General features: G+C 34.6%; 4 protein-coding genes across 5 annotated transcripts; 1 reads left to right on the top strand and 3 right to left on the bottom strand.

Moving 5' to 3' along the window:
• Window positions 1-2: 2 nt before the first annotated feature.
• LOC120330101 (transmembrane emp24 domain-containing protein eca-like) lies at window positions 3-2987 on the bottom strand. The gene is made up of 3 exons (XM_039396929.2): window positions 2766-2987; window positions 1433-1769; window positions 3-889 (listed from the first exon to the last, which is right to left on the bottom strand). The coding sequence occupies exons 2-3, from the start codon at window positions 1743-1745 to the stop codon at window positions 513-515; spliced, it is 690 nt and encodes a 229-aa protein (XP_039252863.2). The 5' UTR covers window positions 1746-1769; window positions 2766-2987; the 3' UTR covers window positions 3-512.
• Window positions 2988-3910: 923 nt separating this feature from the next.
• Window positions 3911-8815, top strand: LOC120329556 (glutathione S-transferase 3, mitochondrial-like). The gene is made up of 3 exons (XM_039396208.2): window positions 3911-4140; window positions 7860-7982; window positions 8276-8815. The coding sequence occupies exons 1-3, from the start codon at window positions 4018-4020 to the stop codon at window positions 8450-8452; spliced, it is 423 nt and encodes a 140-aa protein (XP_039252142.2). The 5' UTR covers window positions 3911-4017; the 3' UTR covers window positions 8453-8815.
• Window positions 8816-9272: 457 nt separating this feature from the next.
• On the bottom strand, window positions 9273-12740 carry LOC120329554 (RNA-binding protein PNO1-like). The gene is made up of 5 exons (XM_039396207.2): window positions 12473-12740; window positions 10931-11080; window positions 10233-10377; window positions 9759-9876; window positions 9273-9577 (listed from the first exon to the last, which is right to left on the bottom strand). Exons 1-5 carry the CDS (start codon window positions 12605-12607, stop codon window positions 9439-9441), a joined length of 687 nt encoding a protein of 228 aa, XP_039252141.1. The 5' UTR covers window positions 12608-12740; the 3' UTR covers window positions 9273-9438.
• A 1684-nt stretch (window positions 12741-14424) lies between these two features.
• LOC120329553 (ornithine transcarbamylase, mitochondrial-like) lies at window positions 14425-20186 on the bottom strand. 2 transcript variants are annotated; one of them, XM_039396204.2, is made up of 8 exons: window positions 19864-20186; window positions 19039-19191; window positions 18464-18631; window positions 17878-18031; window positions 17601-17752; window positions 17020-17194; window positions 15002-15139; window positions 14425-14659 (listed from the first exon to the last, which is right to left on the bottom strand). In XM_039396204.2, exons 1-8 carry the CDS (start codon window positions 19947-19949, stop codon window positions 14618-14620), a joined length of 1068 nt encoding a protein of 355 aa, XP_039252138.2. In that variant the 5' UTR covers window positions 19950-20186; the 3' UTR covers window positions 14425-14617. The 2 variants fall into 2 exon arrangements, with proteins under 2 accessions (XP_039252138.2, XP_039252139.2); XM_039396205.2 differs by lacking the exon at window positions 19864-20186 and adding an exon at window positions 19714-19757.
• Window positions 20187-20509: the final 323 nt, after the last annotated feature.

Here is a 20509-nt window from a genome sequence, read left to right on the forward strand (position 1 = left end):
CGTTTCATCCAATATCCAATTTTATTATCTTATACTCTGAATCTTTCAAACATTATCGCATACCAATTGCAATGCTTCCACAGGTAATCCCTGTAACATGAGTTAGTATGTTTACACTATGATATGGGATAAACAACAACCTAAGAATTGTCGTTCCAACAAAGATGTACTCAATTTCTACGATTGGAAATATAATTTGCAACTGCTTCCTAATACATGACGAGCTAAAATAACTAAGGCGATATACTTGTGGTTGGTATTAACGGATTGCGTAGGGCGAAGCTTCCACTGCTTCTTAAAAAATGTTGTGACGACAAATACAGATTTCGAACGATCAAAATTCAAAACAGTGTCTGTATTCTTTTAAATCGGACAACATTATTCTAAGCAAACATTTATAACTAAACCGTGAGCGGATAAAAGTTGCAAACGTCCAAAACAACATAATATACTCCATTGCTAATAGGTTATTCGAATTTCTACTTTTGTTATTTCAGTTTTGATGTTACTGATTATACCAGCTTTTTAGCTATGAAAAAAGCTTTTAAAGAACGCATCTGATACCATCCAGTTGATAGTAATACTGCTAGTTGGACGCACGCCCAAATTAATACTCTACTATTTATAGTTTCCGCTCTATCTCGAAATTTCATTTCCGCTCTCCTGTATAAATTTTGAGTTTGGGTGATAAATTCAACTGACTCCATAACAGCCCGTATTCTCTTTTGCAAAGAAATCAGCTTGTTACCACCGTTCGTAATTTCATCATCGTCTTCGTCATTCTCATCATCATCATCACCATCGTCGTCGTCATCATCTTTGCGGATTTTCCTCTCTTGTGAACTTTTTGGCTGATCAGTGTCAACCGTAAATGATACTTTTATTTGGCCTGAATCAAAGTATAAAATTTGATAAAAAACAGGCTCTATCCTTGACAAAGCTCATTGCCAAATAATGAAATACCTTTGATGGTAAAAAACACACCTGATTGACTTCTAACACTTACGATAACCTTACAAATAATTTGTTACCAGTGAAACAAATTCCTTCCCCGAGAATTATATGCATACTATCACACATACGTTTTGAAATATAGTTAGAGGAAAAAATGTTATCCATCGCTGCACCCAATATGTTTCAACAGGCAACAGCACCTTCAGGTTTACTATTTATTTTATCTGAGTATATAGAAGAGAACGGTTTCAAATTCGACTTCTACTGAGCAAAAAAACACAATACAACAATACGCAGGATATATATATCCTCTAAAAAGTCCCGACTGAATAAGTCGTAGACGATTCAATTAATTTGTTTCTATGATTATAAATTCTATTATAACTTATAATTCTATGAAAATAAAAATGGTACCGAAATATCTAGGCTTTATTTCTCACACCAAACAAAAATAATTTAGTGTATGCTTGTCTCTCACCTGTAGCATACATCGCCCACTTCGTTGAATTTGTGCTCGTGCATATTGCGTGCTCACCACTTTTATGAGCTGTGAAAGTAACAGTTGATCCGCTGCCATATTCTCTTTTTAGCATTAGTTTTCCGTCTGGATCGTGTACTCGCACAATTAGACCAATTGGATCACCAGATGATATCGAAGAGTTGTAACGGAATGTTGTCGTAGCTCCTTCGGACAACTCATCAAAAATGCATCTCGTTTCTTTTTCGCCAAGTAGGTAAAACATACAATTAACGTGACAGACGCACAGTAAACTTATTAACAAAAGTTTCATACTTCTTTTTTCAGTTATTCAACCCTGTAAAAATAGGCATGAAAAAGTTTGTAAGACAAATAATTCAAATAATTGTCGAACTATGGTACTGATTTAAATGTCTATCAAGTGATAACTTAATTCGACTAGGTTCGTAACCTTCCATTTACAAACTGTGTACTGTAACTAAAATATAAACAGTTCTAAACTACAAATTCAAAGAGAGGGTTTGCACTTGCAGTACTACACTCCGATGGACGCTCCTATATAATTTGAAATATTTTTTTTTGATTCGCACAAGAGTTATTATTCATAAATATATACCATATTCAGTACAACGCGATATATGCACACATTAGGCAAAACTTCTCAAAGTTTGAATTATCTACACTCAAAAGAATAAAGCCTAAAGACATAAACGCCAAAAAAATCAGAAGAGTTCTGTATATAATAATAAATTGGGAAAAACATCAAAGATAAATATATATATATATATATATTATATATAGCCTATATACGGTAATAATATTTGTCATGTGAATCCATTCATTAACAAAAATTTAAATTTTCAGATACAGAGTAAATGTGAAACTAGCTTTATTAAACTAATATTTAGGTTTATTAATATTATTGCACTATAATAGACCTATTGCATATTCAAACTATTTTTCCTTGAGCAAGACAAGAATTTCATGAACCTGAAGAGTACGGCCATAAATAACGATGGGCACAATTTCAAGTTGTTAAAATACACGTACGGAAATCTACTATGAAATAAGTGAAATGTAATTTTGATGAAAGCTGGTATATATATGTATCATGAAAGCTGCTATAAATATATCAAGAAAAAGACCTTTCATCCCAAGTGCCCACAGAAAGTAGGATCATAAAACTTGGGTCGCCAATAATGAATGATATATACAGTAGATTGTTAGCCGTGTGATAAATATTATTTTATCAAATCTAAGAGTTTTATACATAAAATAACACTGTATGTTAAAAATTCCACCAAGTTCATATATATTTTTATCCGAAACTTACCTTGTAGTTGTAAAATTGAACAAAAAAAACAAGACTTCTATAATTGCTGTGCATACCGAAAAGTCCATTTACATGATGTACTCGCTATCATAGTTGCCATGAATTTATTATGAATAATATGCGGATGAAAACTCTGAACTACAATTCTTGCAATATACCTATAAATCTAAACTATTACTAGCTGAACATAATTCTTTCTACATTTTCCCTAATCTACTGCAGCTAATCCAGCTGTTCCACGTGTAATTGTCAGTACGCAGTGGCTGGAATTCTTTGTAAAGCAACCGCATGCGCTATATATTGACAGTCTCATGTCCTTATTATAACATCCGAGCCGGAAATGATGGTTCGGGTTACAATGTACTCATTACCATATGTTGCAGAATGCTCATGCTTTGGTATTGGAATAATACACAGTATGATATATCGTGACGGCTATGTGTAAAATAAATGTTTCATATACCATGTAATAGCCCACTATACCCTAACAATGCAATTGAAAAGTTGAATAAACCCGCCAAATATTTTAACACAAAAGTATGACCGATGAAAAGGCTACCTTTTATGTAGACAGCGAAGTCGTCCAATCCCGACATACAAATAACAAACAACAATTCACTGAAATACGATTGAAGGAATATCGGGAACGAATTTGATTGACCGAACGCCGACAAAACCTTTAAAGAACTATCTTAGCAAATTGAAATTTTTGAAAAGTTCGAAAATGAAGGATGAAAGGTAAAAATAGCATTCGATACAAAAGAACTCGTATTCTAATACCAAGAGAGCTATGCTCAAATATATGGACACGTAGCGCCACCCAATGGCAATAATTTTGATGACGTCATAGCAAAAAAAAAGTAATAGCCTTCTGGAGAAAAATTTTATCTTTAACACACTGAAAATTTCAAAGCAATTGGTCTAGTATTCGAAGAGAAAAGCGATTTTTTTAAAATGGAGACGGAGACAAATATCAACAATAACAACAAAATTTTGAAACGATTGTTATGGCCACTAAACGTGTCCAATAACAACAAAATTTTGAAACGAAGCGATTGAGAAGACAAAAAATACATTATCGGACATGAAACTGGCCTAGCATGACTCCGGACACTAAAATATGAAATGATGCAGATTCATTCTGAATCTGAACCTGCATTCTGCACGTCTCCAAAGTCGGCATTCTGGCATTCCTTGTTTGTCCAGAGCTTATTATCATCGTGTTGTATTAGATTTTGTTAGAATCTTCAACATGAAGAACGTTTTGCCCAGAGAATATGGATATGTGGCGCTGACTGGAACAGCAGCATGGGCGTTAATGATGTGGATGAGTGTTATTAATGTGAACAAAGCCAGGAAGACATATAATGTGCCGGTAAAATTTTGATATAATTACCGTGGTCTGATTTAGCAGATGAGTACCAGTACGGTACGGTACCATAACATACCCGTCATTGTACTAATCGCGCAGTTAGGCATAATGGTTTAAATAAAAATACGCAGGCTACGGTCTCGTGTAGTTTCGTACCAAACTTCTAAAGGGCGTAGCATAACAATTTTTTGACATATCAATCCTAACCCTTATCTGACTACGCCATCACAATCACGTCATAAAGCTTGTCAAATATAAGTCTGATCGCCCGAAATAGCATCAGCGCCGAGGATACTATTTATACCGATATTTACTAATTTTGATGTAAAATTCCTGTTTGGGCCATGTTTAACAAGATATTATTATATGTTTCCGACTTACAATTTTTCTCAAACTTGGTTCGAGGTTACTTCACAATATGTTCTTCTAGGATATTTTATTCAAAAGTGGGGTACGTAATCGAAAAGTACAAAATTTGGGGTTGAAATACTGATATTTATTAATTTTGATGTAACATTACTGTTTGGGCCATGTTTAACAAGATATTATTATATGTTCCCGACATACAATTTTTCTCAAACTTGGTTCAAGGTTACTTCACGATATGTTCTTCTAGGATATTTTATTCAAAAGTGGGGTACGTAATCGAAAAGTACAAAATTTGGGGTTGAAATACTGATAGATAGATAGATAGATAGTTTATTTCGAAAACTCCATAACAAACCTAAATTTAAAATGGAGAATTCTGGAGGGCAAGCAAAACCTACAAAAAAGTTTAAAACATGAAGTATCTCATGTGCCTGCCCACCAGCACGCACACAAAAACACAAGCCCAATTAAATGAGGCTTGGGCCAAACTTAAAAAACAAAATACACGATAGTAATAAACTTTCGGGCTGTTGTACTCTCTTTCAACAATTACGTTGATAATGACCAATACCTACAACTTCATGCAAAGATAATATGGGGAGTGGAATGTAATAAATTTGCGACGATAGTCATACTCATGAAGCCATGAAAGCTTTAAGAAAAACCAAGCCATGAAAAACTACACTGATAGCTAGATTGGGCATTGCGGAAAAGGTGATAAGTGGTTTAATATACAAACAAACGCAAAACCATGGCGGCAAATTCGGTGTGCGGACACTCATAAAAACAATTATTAGGAAAAACACTAATCACACGTGAGCAGGTCTGTAGCCTAATGGATACATTGACGTGGCCAACATTGTTAAAACAGTACCGGTATACACACAGAGAGAACAAATCAAAAATATGCCACTAAATGAATGTTTAAAAATGTTACACTGCAAACTATTTACACATATATAGTTGAATACTCAGTATTCAAGCGGAATTTCTAGAAATAGCAGTATATCATACTCTTTGTCACAAAATAAAATATCTGAATCAATCCCTGTTGTATTCATCTTTCGATTCTGTTATGATGTCCGTATGTTGCCTTTATGCTGCCATGTAATTTCATATTTCGGCCTTTACTTGTTGATATTCCTTAAGTGCTGGTTCATTGTTGTCAATCTAATCTTTCTGCGCCGTTCAAAAATGCGACCGCACCCGACGACTGCCAAACACAAACTTTAAATCCAATCTTTTATCCATAAACTTCTTTAATTCCGGTGGATGGGCCTTCGGTGATATTTATTAATTTTGATGTAACATTACTGTTTGGGCCATGTTTAACAAGATATTATTATATGTTCCCGACATACAATTTTTCTCAAACTTGGTTCAAGGTTACTTCACGATATGTTCTTTTGTGATATCTTCTTCAAAAGTGGGGCACGTAATCGAAAAGTCCAAAATTTGGGGTTAAAATACTGATATTTATTAATTTTGATGTAAAATTCCTGTTTGGGCCATGTTTAACAAGATATTAATATATGTTCCCGCCTAAAAAATTTTCCTCAAACTTGGTTCGAGGTTACTGCACAATATGTTCTTTTGGGATATTTTATTCAAAAATGGGGCACGTAATCGAAAAGTCCAAAATTTGGGGTTGAAATACTGATATTTATTAATTTTGATGTAAAATTCCTGTTTGGGCCATGTTTAACAAGATATTATTATATGTTCTCGACATACAATTTTTCTCAAACTTGGTTCCAGGTTACTTCACAATATGTTCTTTTGGAATATTATATTCAAAAGTGGGGCACGTAATCGAAAAGTCCAAAATTTTGGGTTAAAATGCCGATATTCACTAATTTTGATGTAAAATTCCTGTTTGGGCCATGTTTAAGCGTTTTAGCAGGGTTAACAGGATATTAATATATGTTCCCGACATACAATTTTTCTCAAACTTGGTTCAAGGTTACTTCACAATATGTTCTTCTAGGATATTTTATTCAGAAGTGGAGCACGTAATCGAAAAGTACAAAATTTGGGGTTGAAATACTGATATTTATTAATTTTGATGTGAAATTCCTGTTTGGGCCATTTAACAAGATATTATTATATGTTCCCGACATACAATTTTCCTCAAACTTGGTTCGAGGTTACTTCACAATATGTTCTTTTGGAATATTTTATTCAAAAGTGGGGCACGTAATCGAAATATCTAAAATTTTGGGTTAAAATGCCGATATTCACTAATTTTGATGTAAAATTCCTGTTTGGGCCATGTTTAACAAGATATTAATATATGTTCCCGACATATAATTTTTCTCAAACTTGGTTCGAGGTTACTTCACAATATGTTCTTCTAGGATAATTTATTCAAAAGTGGGGCACGTAATCGAAAAGTACAAAATTTGGGGTTGAAATACTGATATTTATTAATTTTGATGTAAAATTCCTGTTTGGGCCATGTTTAACAAGATATTATTATATGTTCCCGACATACAATTTTTCTCAAACTAGGTTCGAGGTTACTTCACAATATGTTCTTTTGTGATATCTTCTTCAAAAGTGGGGCACCTAATCGAAAAGTACAGAATTTGGGGTTAAAATGCCGACATTTATTAATTTTAATGTGAAATTTTTTTTTTTGGCCATGTTTGACAATGTATTATTATATGTTCCCAACATATAATTTTCATAAAACTTGAATTAGGATGACTTCAATATAAGTTTTTTTTATATCAACTTCAAAAATCTGCCTGGCCATCGGAAATTACAGATAAGTTTTGTGTAATTTTGAGTGTAGCAAAATTGCGCCGTAAATCTGGCAAGTAGTTTGCGACTAGCTTTCCTTTTTTCCGTCGCGGCATTTAAGTGCCATGTTAAATCGTTTTCTGGCAACGCTATTTTACCGTTCCGAAAACGAGAGAGATGTCCGCTGAGAGATGTCTGCTAGGGTAACCTTGGTATGTTAAGTACGAAAGTACATGAGACCCCGATATTCATCAACCAAATATTAACTAATAACTGCTGAAATAGACGATGGGTTTTCCATTTGATCGACCCTGCTTTTTTTTGACCATGATGCATCCTGGTCTAGCCTGAAAATTTCTTCAGGTTGAATCGTTCAGTGCTAGTTACTTTTTTCAGGACTTTTTCACCAGACCTGCAGACTGAGACCCTACAGCCCTGAGTGCCCTTCACTCAAACATTAATACCCTAAAGCAATACATTTTTTCATTATTCACTCATCCCATAATTGCATCAAGTCTCTAGCACCTCTCCCAATTCTGCAATTGGCAGTTCTAACTCATTTACCACCCAGAACCTTTCAAATGTTTCTAACTTAGCCTTTGTTTCAGTTCCCAAAAATGTACAGTGATGAAAATCAGATATTCAATTGCATCCAACGTGCTCACCAGAATACCGTAGAGCAACTGCCACAATTCTTATTTCTGCTTGGTCTTGGTGGAGTACAACATCCGGTAAGATTTCATAATGGACAAAATGAATTCAACTGATCTCTCTGAAATTCGATGTAGAGTTTCCGTTAGCAGCAAATATGCAGTGACAGGGTTGACAAAGTCTGGTGGCAATGTCGATAAGCTTAGTCAATTGAAAATGTTCGAACATTTCACTTTTGTGGAGTGGTCAGTGAAACACAAAATGTATCCGTTTGATATGTTGCTATATGCAAACTCCGTCTGCAACTCTACCTCGGCATTGAAAGATGGGAGGTAATAATTTTAAATCGAGGTCTTTGTCTCATCTTTTTTAGAAATTCGCATCTGCATGTGGAATGCTTTGGGTACTGGGGCGCATTGCTTATGCAAAAGGATACTATACGGGCAATCCAGCTAACAGGACAAGGGGAAGATTTGGACATTTTGGAATGCTGGGACTGGTCGGTTCTACAGTATCATTTGCTCTTCATCAGCTAGAAATTTTAGATTGAGAAAATGGTCTCTTTGCCTATATAACATTGAAGAAACGTGCAACTTGTACGTGAATGATAATCTCATAACCTGAGTAATTAATGTAATGTCCTCACAATGAAATTACATTTATCACAAGTCAAATGTCATCAAAGGTGCCACATATTGGCTCTTCTAATCCATATCGAGGTTTCCTTTTTTTATGCAGTTAGTGAATTGAATACCTAATCCTGCATTTCCACACGATTAGATTACTGGCAATGTAAGTTCCTCGCATACTATAATTATCAAGTACTTTTTCTTTTATTTGAAATTGCTATTATTATGCAATATTTGTTCTCAAAATTACAATGCTAATTCAATATAGTATTTCTTCAGTAGAACCTTTTTGGTCAAGAGAGCCATAAAATAAACATATTTTCAATTGCATTTCCGTGCAAGCCATATGACATTTCTTCACTTAATCAGGCCTGAAATGTTTACTCAAAAGTCAACACATACAATGTGATTTCTGATGCTGCATGTAGTCGCTGCGGGCCTTGAACAGTTGCTCACTTGCAGTTGCAGCCCAAGTTGAAATCTACGGTACTCATCACCCTTTTTCGTTTAGGCATCTCCGTAGTGTTTATAAAACTCTTGTCGCTTAATGCCTATCTGGTGATTATCTTACATAACATAAACATGTGCTGGGTGCGCGTTCTCAAACGTATTGGGAATTTCCTGCCAAAATTGGCTATAAAAGTGTTTGAAATCTCGTAACAATAGTAATAGATTTTTCTGGGAGCCACGGGTTCCCGATCCCTGATCTACACCTTTAAGATCAAGACGACAAGCTATAAATACTGCAAATTTCGATCGTTTTTACAATATAATGTATTAGAGAAGTATCGCGTCAGTACAGAAGCAATAAGATGAAGCTGAAATTTGAAATCATTCTGCAACAGTATCACAGGATTGTTATTAATCAAGCCAATCGGGTTATCCATGTCATGAGGCAGTAATTAATTCAAAATCTTTCTGAAACCCTTCCAGCAACAGACCTTAAATTTCCATATACTTTTGAAGGAGGACTACCGAGGATTAAATTACAAATAGCAGTTCTGGCTAATCTGATGTTCTGATACGATCCCAAAATGTGAATATGCCTGTTGAACAAAAGATAAAAATTTCACCAAACAGTTATGCATGCCCTGATAAAGAACATGGATTGGTATACGACTATGTCAATTATTACTGAGTGAAATCATGAATTCACAACAAAAATGATCAACTTGTTGTTTCAATTTTAATCTGCAGTGTGAAAGTGAAGATTTGAAATGTACTTACGAATCAGCTAATACAATTCTCGATTTCGTAACATTCTCAATTGTGAATTTTGTTCTTCCACCAGAACCAGCTACCCTACCAATAGCTCTTGATAAATGATCTCCTTTTAACGGCTTAACTGAAAAAAAAATATGAACAAATGAAGCCGAAGAATCTGAAAATATTTTCAAAAATCAACAACAAATACAGGATTGGAGTTGAATTGAGCTTGGTAAAAACTAAATTACCACTAAGATTCATTAACCAGCTAACAATATAGTTACAAAAAGTGACCCCCAAAAACAGAACCCAGGTCAATTAAAACATATTCTATAGAGAACATAACATATGTGCAAAGAATCCCAGATTAATAAACAACATGGTCATTACACAGCTCATAAAGGATGTGTGTTACCTAATTTTCATTTACTGTTATTCTGTTTAAAGCAAATTTAATCACACATAAAGAATATATGCAACATTGATGATACTCACCGTCTGTAACCTGAAAAGATTCAAGAAAAAGTTCATCAAGCCTAACAAGCGCAAGTGCATCTTCAACAGTGAAACCTAATATAAACGCTTTGACAAAATCTGCACCTCGTTGTAATGCTCCAATATCTGTAGTTTGTTTGCAAGTCTTGAAAAGAATTATAAAAATATTATAATAAAATCAAAGGTTATTGCCTTGTATATTGTTTATTATGCTGATAAGTTTGAGTAAAAAAATTGGGGGAAAGCCAATTATATTCTCCCTAATGTAGCTGCCCAACAGGTATTGTAGATACCGTAATCAATATTCAAATTGACAAAATTATTGTATTCGACCAAAGACTAAAAATCTGATATTAGCGATCACAAAATAAATGAGACTGATAAATTCAACAAGCAATTATTAATGATCAAGGATTTTGAATAGAAATGATGATTTCCAAAATAGACGGTACTATAGCAAGCTCTATGAAAAGAAACAACTGGCTATTGTACTTTGGACAGTTGAATTGTATTTAATGTTGTTATATCAATCATAAAATAGGTAACTGATTAGTTCACATCATTTATACAGTTGAACCTCGATAGTTTTCAAGAATCTAACACAACCGACAAATAAAATTTGGAATTGAAATATGATGTCCAGATTTTCTTCTAGAACAAAATCATCATGAAACGTAGAGAAAGGATGATTTATTCACCTGTAATTCTACATTCCTAGTTTTGAGGTTAAATCTTATCTGTAACTTGAGTTGTTCAACAACAGGAGAATATATTTTTAACCAATTTTCTTTCAATGGTGAATATCTGTTAGCTGGCACAGGAATTTTTCTGAAATCTTTCTTTCCATCCTGGTGAAATAATATAATCCATTAAAGCTTCTTCAAAAAAAGAATAAATAGTAATGAAAACGTTAACCTAGAACTGTAGAACTAACATTTTGAAAGACATTCCCATGCCAGAACCGGACTAGTAAGCCTGAAAAGTTTATCCTGCACCACCTTTTTAACACAATATCAGTATACTCTATTATCCCAATCGTTACCAAGAGCAAATCATACTACTGTACTGTCATATTTAAAAGAAGGGAATACAATAAGGCAGCTTATTCATATGGAAACCACAGCATTTCGTCCGGTTATCAGCCAGTCTGGATTTCATGGCCTTTTCGAACGAGAAATCGGGCGTGCAATCAGAAATTCCCGTGTGCAAATAAGAATTTCTGGCGTGCAAAACAACTGCGCCCGCTAAACTGATTTCGAACTAAGATACCTCTCAATACATCCGCGTAAAAATAAGTTGGATCATAGCAAAAATGGACGTTTGACCTTTGACCCCCAAAACATCATTTCTATATTTTGTCACTAATTTTGAAAGTGTTTGTGCGAGAGAGAGTAGATACCGGTACTGTTCAGTACATCCGTGTAAAATTATTGTATTAAAAATACGCTGAATCAGAGCCATAACTGGCCAGCGTCGGTGAGGAGGCGATTTTTCTCACGGGATTCCTATCATTCAACACGATATGGTGATTTTTGCTTCGCATTTTTCGATCAGGCCAAATCTTGCGAGCAAGTATTAGTCGACAATTGTAAAGTTATAATTTTTTGGCATTTTTATATTACTAGATTATTGATTTAAAAACTATTTAAACCGATTTACATTGGTGAGCAATTGCAAATTTTCGGCGTGCAAAATTGAATTCGCTCGCGTGCATTTTTGTGGAGCGCTAGCGCCCTCGGGCGTGCATCTGCCATGGAATCCAGTCTGGGTTATCAGTCCAAGTCGATTAGGGCAATAATTTCATGAGTTGTTTTAAACATATGCAGACATCTGGACATGGGCGAAAGAAGCTATAACTGTATAACCACCCATCGGGCAGCCCAGCAATCCTCTCACACATAATCATTCCCCACAGGATTCGAATCCATGCAATGTAATCAAAGATGCCATTACAAGCGTATTCCTATCAAAGCATCGACTAGCATGATGCACGAACCACTGGGCCAAGGCCGTCATTATTATTCGTTTATAGTCCATCCTCACTCAGTGTAAAAACAAAGCACTGTAGTTCTAAAAACTTTTGCAATTAAGGGATGGAAGGCTCATTAAATAATGATTTTTAAATTATCCTGATTTCAGGATTTTTAATCAGTTCAAACCCGGTAAGTAGCAATAGAACCATTTCAAGAAATCAAAGTTTCAGTATTTAATACCACTATATCATTAAATTAGTTATTTACCAATAATTTGTCCCCACTTATCTGTGGAAAATGTGGTCTTTTGATCGTGGGTCCCGAATCATCCATCTCCATCTTTCTTTTAGATTTCATTTTTCTACTCCGAACGGTTTTGAATTCTTCGCTTTCTCCCGACATTTTATGTGAATTTATTAGATAAACGGTATGCAAAAAAGCAACCAGGCCGATGCTAAAACTGTAAGATGGCAGAAACGAACAACAGGACAATCGATTTTCTGAAAATCGCTCAGCTCAGCGAACATGTGTGTAGCCACGGATGAATGCGTTGAGATATCGGGGCGAGAATGTTACATTTGCGAGAAAACGGTTTCACGATACAGTTTCATCAGAGCCGTTATATATTCGTAAATATATAATGGCTCTGGTTTCATCGTGAACATAAAAAAGAATTTTTTTTTGGTAAGAAATACCCAAAAAATGCTGGCATACAGCGTAGTTAAAGCCCACTGAATATCGATAGCAATATTCCAAATACTCAATTAAGAAGTATCAAATATACGAGAATACAAAGTTTGTGCTATTTTTGTAGTTGGCTGTATTTATTCATTTGTTTTTGTTAGATAATATGGACCCCAACGGTACGCAATGATAAACAAATTGAATGTACCTCCAACCTAACTTCATATCGACCCATTCTCTTTGGGATCAGGAAAATATTGATTTTTTTTATATCCTCGCTAAGTTATTTGAATGGGATTTTGTATTCCCCCAATAAAATAAAAATTCCACTCCTATTTGAAAGGCTTCGTGGTGAGAGAGAACATTTATTTTTTCGTCGAACCAGAAAACATGATGATACAATAACAAATAATAATAAAACAACATATAATGCAATATTAATTACAAGAGAGCTATGCTCAAATATATGGACACGTAGAGTTACATAATTTTGATGACGTCATAGCAGAAAAAAAAGTAATAGCCTTCTGGAGAAAATTTTTATCTTTAACCACTGAAAATTTCAAAGCAATTGGTCCAGTATTCGAAGAGAAAAGCGACTTTTTAAAAACGTGTCAAAGAACAAGAACATATATATTGAAACGATCGTTATGTCCACTACGTGTCCAATAAACGAAATAATTGTTGGGTCCTCTAAATCCGTTAGGAATACGCTCGACACCACACCGGGTTCGAATCTCATGCTGGTATAATTATGCGTGCAAGATTGCTAGACTCCTCGCCGCGGAATAAGGGTGATTCAAATAACCGCTGGTCTGTTACGGTTTTTTTCACCATCAAGTGAACCATGCATATGACAAATAAATGGCTAGCTAATCCCATAACATATTATGGTCGTATCGTTATCACCCAGTAATCAACCGAAAACTGCATTATGTAACGTCCAATTATATATTTACTATTGTATTGAATCATCACGTTTTCTGCTTTGACGAAAAAAATAAATTCTCTTTCACCCGACAGGGACTTGTAACCGGAAGAGATGGTCATATATTTAAGCCGTTTTGTTTGATTTTCTCTCTCCAGAGATGAATATGTAAATCCTATCCTATCTTAATTGTTATATGTGGCGTATTCAAGGTACATGGCCGTCGTTTGGATAAGATATTGTAATGAAATAAATTCAAATTGGAAATAATTGAAACTAGATTTTCTACTCGAAAATAACTGCATGTATTTCAATTCAACAATAGTCCTTAAAAATCTTTAATCAATGATCGAGGGGACGTAAATTTTAAGGAACATAAGTCTCCGTTAACGTAAATAGAATCAACATCAAGACTGAAGTCCATCAATCTTTCCTTCCAAATTAGGGAACCTATTGGAGGGACACTGAAGAGGCTTCTGTGTTATTGTGTACAGTGTTTCGTAAACTACCATAGCTTAATTTCAACTGGGCTGAATCTGTTGATGCTCTGTTTCAGCAACCATTATAAGCTTGAAGATAAAAAATAATAATAATTTCACACGCAAAGTCGAAATTTTCATCAAATTTTTTTACAGAAGAAGCAAAAAATGCAATATTCATATCCACAGACTTTCTATCGCTATTCGAATATTAGAAAATTTCAAATAATACAAGGGCGGCAGTGACATATCGGAATGAAGGTACCATAACAGGTTAAATGCACTGTTTCATCAATTGCAACATGCCCGATACCAGAGCTTCTACTTTAAGTGATAGCCCTTCATCAAGTTCACCAGCACAGCCTGAAATAAAGAAATACAAGATGAAACTATCAAATATATACAAAAACTAATCTTAACGCTTTGCTTTATAAGAGTATTTTGCTTTATAAGAGTAAAGCAAGGTCACACACACACGGGAACTCGCTCAAAAATTGTGCGGATTGATCTCTGAGCAAAGTAAGCAGCAACCACGAATACCAAGTATTTTATGTGAAAAATATACACTCACTGAACAAATATTAGCGAGCATGGTGAAGAAATTTAAATTTCATTGACTCATTTAGAGACACCAATTAAATGGTATATATTTATGATAAAAATATGCTAAACAACAGTTTACTCAATTGTTTTCTACGCTCATACCATCACAGTCCATTTTCTGTTTTCAGCTTCTTGGTAAACCAGAGATTTTTTGGAATAGAAAACTTCATCATCAACTTCTTCTGGTTTTCGTGGAAGACAATGAAGAAAACACCAGTCATCTGCTGCACCCTTGCACATCTAAGAAAATATTAATACAGACATTTGAATAAAAATATTGATTCACATTCATAAATTTGGAAACCAATGCTTCGCCCCTGATTTAATATTCGAGTTAGCGCCGAAGTTGGAAATGCTTATGTTCTAACCCAGGGCTTCCTAAACTTCCAAGCTCGCAACCCCTTCCAATTTGTTGAAATTTTATGCAACCCCCTATTCAGAAGAGCATGCCGCTTATCGGGTCTCACAATCAAAGTCGTCATTGTTAGGCAAGTGCGCTGCTTCTCTGATCCTAGGTATTATCTCGAAATCGTAAGATTCATGTTTTCCATTAGTTTTAATAATTGTGTTTTGAATTAAAAGTACAATAGATAAAGTACTTTGTATGCAATTGGTGCTCTTTGCGACCCCTAAAAATTTTTGCATGCCCCTTTGGGGTCGTGACCTCCAGTTTGGGAAGCCCTGTTCTAACCCAATAACTAGTATGTATGTGTAACGAAATAAATTATGCTGAAATGAGAAGATTAAGTCAAAAAACATAGTTTCACCATACCTAGAAGCAAAAAAGTGAAAACCTTTCAAAAAAAGATATAATAAATGGGCATGTGTTCAAAAATCTAATGTCAATAATATCGTATTTAGTTACTAACAATATTTGTTGCAAAAGTTAAATATTCTCTTCAATTTTAGCTGTTTTATGAAGTTGCATCAGCCTGTTACTGGTCTTGTATAATAAATTCAATGACCAAATCACAGTGTATCGCAGGTAGGGCCGTCTAAGCGAACCAAATATTCGAAATCGAATCGCTAAGATTAGGTACATAAAGCGGAAACCACCTTTGCAGGAAGTTTTAGAGTTTAGACCATTCTCGCTCCAGGCTTAATTGGTTTCCCGATATTTCTCTCGCCTTCATTTTGTGATAAACATGTCATTCCTAATGCCCGCCCGGTGGCACGTGATTAGCCATTTTATGCATGGTCATCATAACTTAAAAGTTATCAGTAATGACGTTTTTGAGAGAGAACATGGAGAAAAAGGCAATTTAGAAAACATAGTTCTATAAATAGAATCTATTTGAAGCTGTTAAGTCAGTTATCATAGGAACTTGCTACAGGCAACTCAAAGCTGAAACAGGTGTTCTGGGATCCTTATGATGGCAACACCTTCTTTCAATAGAATTTGTAATTTCTTATACTGGCAATACTGTATTATCCATCTTTATACCAAGACAAATAATTGCACTCTTGAATTTTGATGGCTGTTTTACACTAACAATATTATAGTCATCAAACTAGCTTCGAAATTGTTAAACGCAATTTTGAATTTGAGCAACAGTTTTATCTATATTAATGGTTGTTATTATTTTGCTGAAAATTACACAAAAAAACGTCACCCTAGTGAATAGGATTAAAATAGCATCTACAGGCTTTAAATGTCCTATTAAAACTGAATCCATTAGAATTGAGATTGCAATTTTTGAATTGTGCAATTTTTGCTCTTAAATCTCAACAGTTTGAGACCCAAATTTTGGAGTCCTCCAATTTGTTTGACCAGTTCATACAAATGTGTGATCTCCTTTCATAAATCTGAAAACATTGTATTGCAAAATACCAGCAGTAAGTAAGATGTAACTGCACATACGTCACCACAACATCGAAGGGCAGACGTTTATTGTATAATAGAGACAGATTTAGGATTGCGCAATATTATTCGATTATTCGGTTCATTTCAAAATATTCGATTCGAATCAAAAAATTATTCGATTTTGGACAGCCCTAATCGCAGGAACAAACAGTGATGAAGTCTGAGTAACAATGTGAGAAAAACTTGCAAACACACATCAACAACTGTGCATCAGCAGAAAATCCACAATGAGAAAGTTTTAAATGTTAAGAATAACCTTCATTGTGACTTGATATCCAGCGAAGTCTTTGAGACGTCTTTGCTTTTCTTCCTCCTGACCCATAGACACCCAAGTGTCTGTAACAATGACATTTGCACCCTGAACAGCCTCGACTGGATCGGTTGTATATTCTATTCTGGTTCCAAACTCAGAAGCAAGTTCCGCTGCATCCCTGCAACCAGTAAATTGTCATATTAAAACAATATAACACTTCTCATTGGATGACATTATATTTACCAAAATATGCACATGTGTATTTACTATTTATTTGATGTAATACCACGAAAGCAAAAGCCGGAAATATAACTTCTGGCACAATATTTGAGCATAGTATTAAAATGCCATGGTATCATTTTTTCAAATCTAAACATGCCTAACATTGTGATAGTTTAGCATTCTTCCAAATGATGCTATCTGGCACTTTCCTAGTGTAAAAGCCAAATATCATTAGAAATATTTATTTTATATTTGGTATTGAATACTACATACTACACTACTATTTTCCTACATGAAGCTATTATTAAAAAAGGCCATTTCTAATAAAGTAATTTCAATATGAATGAAATGTCAACATGTACCTTGCAACTCGTTTTAACACTTCATATTTTTTCGGTGTAGCAATTTGTAAATTAACTCCTAATTTGGGAGCACACATCATCAATGAGTGTATGATATTGTTACCGTCACCAACCCAAGCAATTGTTTTTCCTTTTATATCACCAAAGTGTTCCTGTAATTCAAAAATGATGTTAGAGAATAAAGTCGGGCTTGGCGTCTCTACCTTGCAGGATGCAAAAATTCCCAACTACTGGGATTCTTTAAATTTCGATCAATTTCAAAATAATTCAAACTTACAATTAAAGTCATATAGTCTGCTAAAGCCTGCAATGGATGATAAATCTCAGATAATCCATTTATTACAGGAATGTTGCTATATTTATCCAATTCCTCCAAATCGCACTGCTGGTATACTCGTGCAAAAATGCAGTCAACCAATCCTGACAAAACCCTAAATAAAGATGGTGGCTGGTTGGAAATCACACTAGTTGGAGAGAAAATTCATAAAAAGAAAATGATATTAATCAGGGGTGAGAAGTCAGAGAAAATTTACACCAGACGCCAAACATAAATTTTGATTATGGTGCCAGGTTGAGAAAATTTAACTCTGTGACTCCAGTTCTGATAAACCGAAGTTTGACAACAAATACTTTGCAATACGCAAGCACGCCATCAATTGTCTGCTGAAAATGCTTGATCAACTAAATTGTCAGCTCCCTCTCCCACAAGTTGTTTTGCGGCAATTTTACAAAAAATAAACAAAATGTATAGTACACACAATAATGCATTTTTGCAACCTGTAATATATATTAGGAAATAAAATTGGAGGTACTATAATAACAATGCATTTGAAGATACTATGTCACATGAATATAATTCTTACCCTCCTGTATCACGAAGTGACTCATTAACACCGAGATGAATATCATTTGGTGACAAGAAACAAGCATGGCCGCCTAACAAAGCCATTCCAGTTTCCGTTGATATCCTGGTTCGTGTACTTCTTTTCTCAAAAATCATTCCAAGAGACTTTCCTTCAAGTGGTCGAAAACTGAAGAAATCATAAAGAGTTTCAAAAAGGAACTTTTCAAAGCAGAGTGTTTGAATACATCCAAACAACATTACATAGTAAATAAAGGATAGAGTCATTTTATGACCATATTTTTTAAAGCACAATATTATGCTTAAAATATTTTGGACAACAGCCATAAACGTATGATGAAGCTATGATTCTTGGTCAGATTTGAATGCTTCCTAAACAAAAAATCCCATGTAGATGATATATTGCATGAATGAATGTCCACAACTCTAATACGCTGAGCATAAGAACTTGAAGAATAAGTTTTTCATATAATAAAAACATGTCTGGAAATAATTGATCATCGATTCCTTAATACAGTAATATTTCCTTCAAAAATAGAAGGCATACTGTTGATATGAAAAACAAAAAACATGTACCTCTCATTTTGTTGTTTGATTCTAAACTTCAAGTCTGAAGCGGTATCTAACAAATGGACAATCTCATCTTTTGAGTAATCTTTCAATGTTAGGAAACTCCTTCCTTTCAATATTCCTACATCATTTTTCAATGATTTTGCTGAAGTTGAAAACCTGGAAAATTAAAAGGAATTTTAAAAATAATTAGGATAATGGTACGCAATCGGCACACTGAAGATGAAAATTGTTTCAAGTTCATGATCAGGCTTCAGGTCACATGATACATATTACAGTAATGTCCCATATTTTATTGCCATATCAGCAAACAGCTATAGTAGACTAGAAACAATGACTTTAATTCAAACCCCATGTTGAATGTCATCAAATAATGTCTGAATATGCTCCCTCTGCCAAACATCTTTTTATTTGCAATTTCAATAGAATTATGATTATCAGAAGAATATGATTATACACAACCAAAGCCTCAATTGAATATATATGGATGTATGGGGGCACAGGGTCTTTCAGACCTGATTACATCTCAGTTTTACCTTACAATACCTACGGTACCTAAATACTGTTACATTAACTTAGTTGATGAAAAAACCCAAGGTTACAATCAGACAGTCCTGTTTTTCAAAATTATTTCATATTGCAAAAGTCCCCTGTAGGCCTAGTACCAAAATTTTCAATAACCTGAATGGCAATGTATAACATGCTACCATGGCAATAATTAATATTTAAATCTCTTTCGCGAAGCAAATATTGGTTTTCTTATATTATTACAGGATTATGTAGTTATATAAGTCACCCCACAAGTCAGACAAGTAGAGAAGTATAAGCCACCTTTTTGCTGCAATTCCCAACACGGGCGACACCTTTCCGTTGAATCCAATAATAACAAACTTCGATATATTACCAATCATTTTCATTAACAAAGCGCAGTTCCAGCGATATCACAAGGCCGAATACCCATTCGAAACAACAGCATAATGAACGTGATTTAATCGGCGTTGTGAAAACACCCATGGTTCTAGTAGCATGAGGCAATTGTAAGTAAGCGCGAGGGCACTAGCCACGTGATGAAATAGATACATATCACGGAATGTATTATTAGTATGCGTAATAAAGTAATTGAATACGGACGAGATAAAAGAATTAAATCGTTCAATAACCACACGAACAATATTTTCCCTCACGCACCGATGATTATGAATGAACCCGCATTGGAATGAATGGTTAACTACGCACGGCGGCAAATATGAACAGCTAATGGGTGGTGGCTACCTCAGTGGGCAGGCCTCAGCTCGAAATATTGTAAAACAATCAATTACAAATTGCCGTTAGTGTCGTTAGGCGAATGTGATATGGACGCTACATGAAAATTGTTGTTTTGACAACATGTTGACAAGTGTTTTACTGTAACAATTTGTGTTTAGTTCGTGTTTAGGGAAGTCGACCCTAAAGAAGTAGGCGGTACAGTTCTTGAATA

The sequence above is a fragment of the Styela clava genome, chromosome 12 (assembly GCF_964204865.1).
Source record: "Styela clava chromosome 12, kaStyClav1.hap1.2, whole genome shotgun sequence".
NCBI lineage: Eukaryota > Metazoa > Chordata > Ascidiacea > Stolidobranchia > Styelidae > Styela > Styela clava.

Bases quoted from the DNA above. Each gene is read 5' to 3' on its own strand.
- LOC120330101 (XM_039396929.2), bottom strand. From the start codon at position 1,745: ATGAAACTTTTGTTAATAAGTTTACTGTGCGTCTGTCACGTTAATTGT. The intron at 890-1,432 runs GTGAGAGACAAG...ACTTTGATTCAG, and splicing joins GTGGGCGATGTATGCTACAG to GCCAAATAAAAGTATCATTT.
- LOC120329553 (XM_039396204.2), bottom strand. From the start codon at position 19,949: ATGAAAATGATTGGTAATATATCGAAGTTTGTTATTATTGGATTCAAC. The intron at 18,032-18,463 runs GTAAGAATTATA...ATCTTTATTTAG, and splicing joins TCACTTCGTGATACAGGAGG to GGTTTTGTCAGGATTGGTTG. The intron at 15,140-17,019 runs GTTATTCTTAAC...ATATTTTCTTAG, and splicing joins GATATCAAGTCACAATGAAG to ATGTGCAAGGGTGCAGCAGA.
- LOC120329556 (XM_039396208.2), top strand. From the start codon at position 4,018: ATGAAGAACGTTTTGCCCAGAGAATATGGATATGTGGCGCTGACTGGA. The intron at 4,141-7,859 runs GTAAAATTTTGA...CCTTTGTTTCAG, and splicing joins GGAAGACATATAATGTGCCG to TTCCCAAAAATGTACAGTGA. The intron at 7,983-8,275 runs GTAAGATTTCAT...CATCTTTTTTAG, and splicing joins TTGGTGGAGTACAACATCCG to AAATTCGCATCTGCATGTGG.
- LOC120329554 (XM_039396207.2), bottom strand. From the start codon at position 12,607: ATGTCGGGAGAAAGCGAAGAATTCAAAACCGTTCGGAGTAGAAAAATG. The intron at 11,081-12,472 runs GTAAATAACTAA...TTATTTCACCAG, and splicing joins TAAGTGGGGACAAATTATTG to GATGGAAAGAAAGATTTCAG. The intron at 9,877-10,232 runs GTGAGTATCATC...TTTTTTTTTCAG, and splicing joins ATCTTTTCAGGTTACAGACG to TTAAGCCGTTAAAAGGAGAT.